The sequence below is a fragment of the Diadema setosum genome, chromosome 2 (genome assembly GCF_964275005.1).
Source record: "Diadema setosum chromosome 2, eeDiaSeto1, whole genome shotgun sequence".
NCBI classification, from domain to species: Eukaryota; Metazoa; Echinodermata; class Echinoidea; order Diadematoida; family Diadematidae; genus Diadema; species Diadema setosum.
The window spans coordinates 16,249,817-16,257,239 of NC_092686.1; the positions used below are offsets into that span (position 1 = coordinate 16,249,817).

Genomic DNA, 7,423 nt, shown 5'->3' on the forward strand with positions numbered 1-7,423 from the left:
TTAATCTTTGCCATATCGACATTAACTAAGAAAAGCTGCAATACCTGAATTTCTTAAGTGCATGTATTCCAAAAGTAGAGCCCTTAACCACGGCTTACCTAATTTCTTCCGGCTTTCACAATGACAGGAAACATCACTGAATAGTTGCTTAACACATACAAAATATTAGGAATATCAAAACATATGTATCTTTGAAACATATTACTAAAAATGTCATGAATGGAGCAGGGTATGAATAATTCAGCAGATGTCAGGAAGTGAATATGTGGGCATGTCTATTGTTATCCAAAATAGGTGGAACTGCAACACCTGACCACTGGAAGTATTCAACAAAAGATAAATGTTTGCCATTTCACATTTTATGCAGTAGAAAGGACAATAAACTTTAAATTTACAAGGGGTATGAATAATTTTGTTGTTAACTGTATAGTATTGACTAATACCGATATGCATATTATACATGACTCTTAAAACCTGTACAGTATTAGCATGAGTATTAAGTCTGGCAGTGTCAGAGTGTATCATGCACACTTTTCTAAATTACAACTTTTGAAAGTGTTACCATAGTAGCCAATACAACCTCAACACAAATGAGGCTGTTCAATATGTTTCTCTTCATCATGTCCGTGTTTCGAATGTTATGATAGATTAATATTTCCTTGTCTTGTGAGAAGAGAGTTATGGACAAGACGCTTTGTTGAAATGTACACAAGAATCAAATCATTGAGATGTATAATGTTGAGTTTGTACAGTTACGAGTTTTGCTTTGTATACTTTACTGGACTGTTCAAACATATACTGTTCTGGATAGTTTACTTGTTATGACAGTTTGAAATGTTATTCTGTCAAACTTCATATTAAGTGTGCTTTTTCTGAGCTACTGTACTGACAACACTTGCGTCATTAAAATTTGAGGGACGAGTGCTTCTAGGCGGTGTGTATGATAAGGGTATTTTGTATTTCAGGGGATGATATTACATGATCATTTGATTTCAGAATTTTTATGTATAGGATTTCTGAAGAACATCACTTCCAGTGATAATAACTTGCTCCACTGAGTCTGATTTTCTCACATAATTAATAAAGTAAGTTGTTGCTGTATCAACAATATCAAACTTTTTGTAGACATTCCGCTTAGAAGATAATGTGTTAGTATGAGAAAAAGGTGTTGCCATGGTAACCACTGATTATTGTATTTTACGTGTAAGTTTTGAAATTGGTCCATAACTTTGCACTGTAATGGCTTTTCCAAATCATTCCTGGGTGGTCTATGACCATTAGTAATCTTAATCTTTTATGGGATCAAAGGTCAAGTACATAGGTCAGAGGTCAAATATTTTATGTTGTCAGTTCCATAACGATGCACCCTTTTGCCTTTTTGAAATCAAACTTACGTGGTAAAGCAAAACAAAAAGGAAGAGAGGGTAGACTCATTACGGCTGTCGCCTTGACTGTTCTAATTGTTATTGTTCTTGTTTTAAATACACATTTTCCAGTTGGAAAAAAATATATAAATGACTTCTCCCTTCTGCAGTTTATTTTTTTATCTTGTGATAAGAAACAATTGTACCTTATAGGTAGGGGATCACATTTGCAAGTCACTGCAAATTGTCAACCAAAATTCTTCTACAGATGCCTTCCTACTTTAAAACTTTCAGAACAACACATGTAAAGTTTTAATTGCCAGTATTTCACAGATCAGGAATAAGAAGCAAAACTGCATCCTGAGGATAGATATGCCTTTGTTTTTCTTTACTCTGAATTTCGTGTTGGTCTAACATGAAATTCAAAATGAATCAATTTTCATAAATGATGTTACCAATACACCAGCTTAAGCTGGTATCTCAGAATATACACTTTCAGTGTGTGTGTTTTTTGTGAATCAGGTCCCGGCTCAGTTAAAGAATGTAAGATGTTTCCATTAGACACACCCTGAAATGCACTTTGTTATTAGTGTGTTTTTGAAAAGCCATCCAGAGTCAAAATATTAATATAAATTATCCCTGCATTTTCTCATTTCATCCATGAAATACGTCCCCAGATTGCACACTTTTTAGTCTGTATTCGAGTGAAATTCCCCAGTCATGTCCCCAGTCAGCTGTTAAAAAGGCACACTTTACAGTGTGTACGACAGTGTTTGAAGTTCGATCCCCAATCAGTACCAAAATATCAGACGATCCCTTTTTGAAGTATAAGTCCCCAGTTGGATGTAAAAGTAAAATCATCCTCACTTTTTCACATTTCATCCAAGATGCACGTCCCCAGAATGTACACTTTCTGTGTGTGTATTTGGGTGAAATTTGGTCCCCAGTCAACTGTTACAAAACAAGTTGTCCTCTTATGGCCCATTACAGGACACATATCCACGATGCACATCCCCAGAATGTACATTTTTCAGAAGATGTGTTGGTGTGAAATTTGTTCCTCAGTCAACTTGAAAAAAATCATAATGTCCCCTTGTAACACACACTCCCAGTTTGTGTACACGTGTATTTGTGTGAAATCAGATCTCCAATCAGTCATAAAATATCAGGCGTCCCCATTTGGCACACCCCAAATGTCGGCGTATGTCCCCATATTGCACATTTTTACGAATGTGTGTTTTTGAAGTATAAGTCCCCAGTTGGATGTAAAAATAAAATCATCCTCACTTTTTCACATTTCATCCAAGATGCACGTCCCCAGAATATACACTTTCTGTGTGTGTATTTGGGTGAAATTTGGTCCCCAGTCAACTGTTAAAAAAAAAAAAAAATGTCCTCTTATGGCCCATTACAAGACACATATCCACGATGCATATCCCAAAAATGTACATTTTTCAGAAGATGTATTGGTGTAAAATTTGTTCCTCAGTCAACTTGAAAAAATCACAATGTCCCCTTATAACACACACTTCCAGTTTGTGTACACGTGTATTTGTGTGAAATCAGGTCTCCAATCAGTCATAAAATATCAGGCGTCCCCATTTGACGCACCCCAAATGTTGGGTGACTGTCCCCATATTGCACATTTTTACGAATGTGTGTTTTTGAAGTATAAGTTCCCAGATGGATGTAAAAATAAAATCGTCCCCACTTTTTCACATTTCATCCAAGATGCACGTCCCCAGAATGTACACTTTCTGTGTGTGTATCTGTGTGAAAATTGGTCCCCAGTCAACTGTAAAAGATAAACTGTCCCCTTATGGTCCATTACAGGAGTGTGTGTGTTTGTGTGTGTATGTGTGTTTTTTGTGGGAATGGGGAGAGAGGGAAGGGCGTAAAGGGATTTCCATGAAGAAGTTTTTGAACTTCTGATATAACTAGAATTATCACTGAAGGTGATTAATACCCCTGCCCCTAGTGTTGCTTTATAGTATGTGATGTCATGAAGGCAATGACGTTAATACCCAGTTTGTGCACTTGTCGAATTGGAAACAGAATAATTTTAGTTTACTGTACAATTACAGACTTGACACTGAGTATAAAACATACAGCAAATGGAAACATGCTTTCCCCCAGCATCACTACACTTATGATGTGTACAATGGCTGATATTCCTCTCAACAAAGTTGAAAAACTGAGACCGTTCGTAGAGAAACACTGCAGCCAAGTTGGTGCTTTACCCAAAGCTAAAACACTGAGAAATGTATACATTCCAAGACAGTTTGAAATTCACTTTGAAGCTCTGAAGGAAACTGTCAAAGATGAAAAAGTATCCATCATCGCAGATGAAACAACGTACATCAGAGACTGTAGTATATTGAATGTTATTGCGGGAGTGCGGGACAAATACTATCTGATCGATGTTTGCACCGTGGAGGCTTGCAACTATTCAACGCTGAGCCAAGCGATCATTAAGGCCTTGATGAACGTGGGCATTAAATTTGATGACGTCATTGCTGTGGTTACAGACAGTGCAGCCTACTGCAAAAAAGCTGCCAGGGAGGTCCTCCAGTCACTGTTTCCTAAGAGCATTCATGTGCCTCGCCTGGCACACATCATCAACTTGGGAGCAGAAGCTTTCCAACACCATGTCGAGTTTGGTCGAGCTGACACTCTGGTCAAAATGATAAAGTCCGCTTTCTACAAGAAACCAGCTCGCAAATCAAGGTATCTCAAGTTTCTTCGAGAATATCTCCCTCCTGACGAGGTCAAACTTCCACCAGTACCTGTGTCCACAAGATGGAACTCATGGTTTCACGCTGTCAAGTATCATCTGGCACATCTTCACGTCTATGAGGGTTTCTTCAAACAGGAAGACAGCAAGGGTATTGCAGTGGAAACCATCCTGGAGCTGCTCACAAACAAAGAGATCTATCAGGAGTTGCAGCTGATTATGAACTTCATCACGGCACATTCTTCACTGCTGGTGGCAGTACTAACCAGTTTGGAAGGCACCCACAATCCCTTGGCTTGCACAGTCTTCAACACAATTGAAGATGTCTGTTCATCTCTTGTTGTTGGCACAGAGAAGACTTCATTTGGGGAGGCCACTGACAAGTTGCTGGAGCGGAAGTCAAAGGGGGATAGGGACAGAATTACAAAAACTTTCAGGTCTGTCTTCCAGAGAGCCTACGAGAAAATTGACAAACATGTTCAACAACACCCCGCTCTCACTTTCTACAAGGCAGCGCGCATATTCGACCCCAGGCAGCTGGGATCCATTTCACTTGACATTGGTGACTATCAGAGGATCCCAGGGTCGAGCAATCTGGAGCCAGCTGTCGTGGAGGAGTGGTCGATGTACACCAGGTTGAAGGCAGAGGAAATACCAGTCCCACTTGATCTCCAACGATTCTGGGAATCAATGTCCAGCCGGTACCCACATCTTGCCAGGATTGCCAAGGATGCCATATGGATGCCAGTGTCCAGTGTCAATGTGGAAAGGAGCTTCTCGCAATACAAGCATATCTTGACCGATAAGAGGGAGAAACTTACTCCAGAAAACACTCGTATGATGACAATGTTATACTACAATGCAGACACTGAACATCAGTTTTAGACCACACAAATCATCAGGTATGTATACAATATGCATAAAGGATACTGTATGATGTATACACGATTACACAGGTACACAAACTTCAAATAGCAATCATTTAATTTTTTTTCCATTTTTGCATGCAAATACATGTAAACGGAATTTGCATTTTTTGTATGTACAATTCCTATGGGAAAACGGAATTTCCGTTTTTTCACCATGTTGAAACGGAATTCATGATTTTCTGAAACAGAAAAGGCAATTTTTTGAAACGGAAAATCACTGCCCCTAAATATGTGTGTATGGCCTATCTCTTTTCTATTCAACAGGCTTTTGTCATGGATGGAAGATATGATCCTCCTCCTGCGTAGGGAAGTGGAACTAGAGAATCCCTATAAACACAATGACAGGTCAAAAGAAAGGGGTTGTTCTTGGGAGGTAATCGCACAAAATCTACAAAGGCACAGACTGAATATAATCAAGACGGCTGTAAGGAACAAAGTGTCAAGGGAGGAATAACAAAGAAGAATACACAGGAGCTGAAAGATTCTGGGATAGGACCAACTCCTAGGACCAGGAATTAGGACCAACTCCTAGGACCAGGAATTAACTGAGGCAGAAGTCATCCAAATCATTGAAGATATCGTGGTAATAGAAAAAGAAGCAAAGAAACAACAGGAAGAGGTTAAGGAAGAGGAAGAAAAAAGAAACCAGGATGGTAGAACCAGATGTTTTGGAATCTGATTAATAGATAATAAATGAAAAAAGAAGCACTCTAGGCCATCTGACTTTCTCTTGCTAAAATTCGTTAGAGGCATGCTTGGTGCATTGTTAATGAAAAGTTGAAACTTTCAGATGATGAGTGTGCAAGGGAGTCACAGCAACTGAAGGGAGACAAGAGTGGGTTCATAGTTAAGACTAGAAATGTCGCTATGGCAACTGGTATGCCTCATTTAGAAAATTTAATTTCCATGAATACCCCTTCCAAGAAGTCAAGAAAAAATAGAAGCAAAAAGCATGTACCTGCATCAAGCCACAGATTTCAACATATGATATTGAACCTGCTCTTATTTCTGACATGCTCCGGACAGCTGGAAGCCTCACCCATTTTCATTACTTCAGACATGAATCAAGTTATCATGTCAGCTGCAGATGGCAGTTTTGATCGATGCCCTGCAGCTGGCATTCCCAGGACATTACCAAGTCCACGGGAATCCAACCGATCTGCCACAGGGAGCGAGGCTGAGTGCCAGCGGCATGAGCACGGCCATGTCTGGCCAATATTAACCCCCACATTTCGAGGGATGTTTTGAGTGCATCAAAATATTGGTGCGTCCACCTGCTGGTAGTCTGCTAAGTACTGTAGATAAAAGTCGGTGAAAATACTGTGACATGCAATTGAGGCAATGGAAAAGGACTGATGTAATGATGTAGACCAAAATGTCACACCAGTGCTGGTCTCAAAGTGTGTGAGCACCTGAAATTAATCAAGAGGAGTGAGACATTAGAAAGTCATGAGCAGCTGGATTTGCAACAACCACGCAGTTATGTTATTGTTATTGCATGTACACATCGTTGCTTTATGCAACAACCAGAAATGTTAATGAGAATTTAGCGTACACCGTTGCTTATGCAACAAACCAGAGATATGTTATAATGTGATAGAATTTTGGTAACTTCCATTGCATAGATGCAGCAACCAGATATGTCAATGTCATGCGATAGAATTCTAGAGAGAATATAATCTGTTGGTATAAATTGTAGAATTTCTGTTATGAGCTATTATTAGTATATCAAGGGGGGACACATGAACGATGATGCTTTGTAGGACAATGTGAGGTTGTCCATTGCTATGCGATTGAGTTAGTTGGAGTCGGTTAGTTGTTGTTGTTCTTGTTTTCAGAGAGTTGATACTCAGTTATTGAATTTCTTTTGGATAGTAGAAACAATGACAAAGATGCTAGTTGAGCTTAGTAGTAAGTTATGTCATGTCTGATGAAGGTCTGCTATGAAGAAAATGTTACGAGTCGTGGTATTAAATGGAATAATAATGGTTAGGGTTAGGGATAACAGCTAGGGATATAATAAGAAGTATTGCCGTTATGCATTTGTTCTTGCTTACTTGATAAGCTCAGACAGAGAGGGCCGAGGCCACATGTCAGTATACGGACTGTGATTGCCTAGAAGGAAGCTCTTATGTTGTTTGTTAACCTGAATAATTGTCTATATAGGGGATGAGTTCCTGAGGCTGTACAGATAATTTTGGAGAAGGAGTACCGGTACTTAGCTAGGCTCGCACCGACATAGTGAGTGGGGTCAAAAGCTAGGAGTGGTTATTTGGTTTTATTGCTCGGAGAAGAGATGGAACGTGGACACGGTATTTGTTATGGGCGAGCCTATATGTAGAGGACTTACAGAAAATGAAAGGGATGGGACCCGCACAAGGTTCAAAAAGCGAAGC

The 7,423-nt window shown here is 39.4% G+C and overlaps 1 protein-coding gene across 1 annotated transcript; it reads left to right on the forward strand.

Annotated features, from left to right (window-relative positions):
- Positions 1 to 3,486: 3,486 nt before the first annotated feature.
- On the forward strand, positions 3,487 to 4,983 carry LOC140242861 (uncharacterized). The gene has a single exon (XM_072322610.1). It carries the CDS (start codon positions 3,487 to 3,489, stop codon positions 4,981 to 4,983), a length of 1,497 nt encoding a protein of 498 aa, XP_072178711.1.
- Positions 4,984 to 7,423: the final 2,440 nt, after the last annotated feature.

Excerpts from the sequence above, each read along its gene's own strand:
- LOC140242861 (XM_072322610.1), top strand. The coding sequence starts at position 3,487 with ATGCTTTCCCCCAGCATCACTACACTTATGATGTGTACAATGGCTGAT.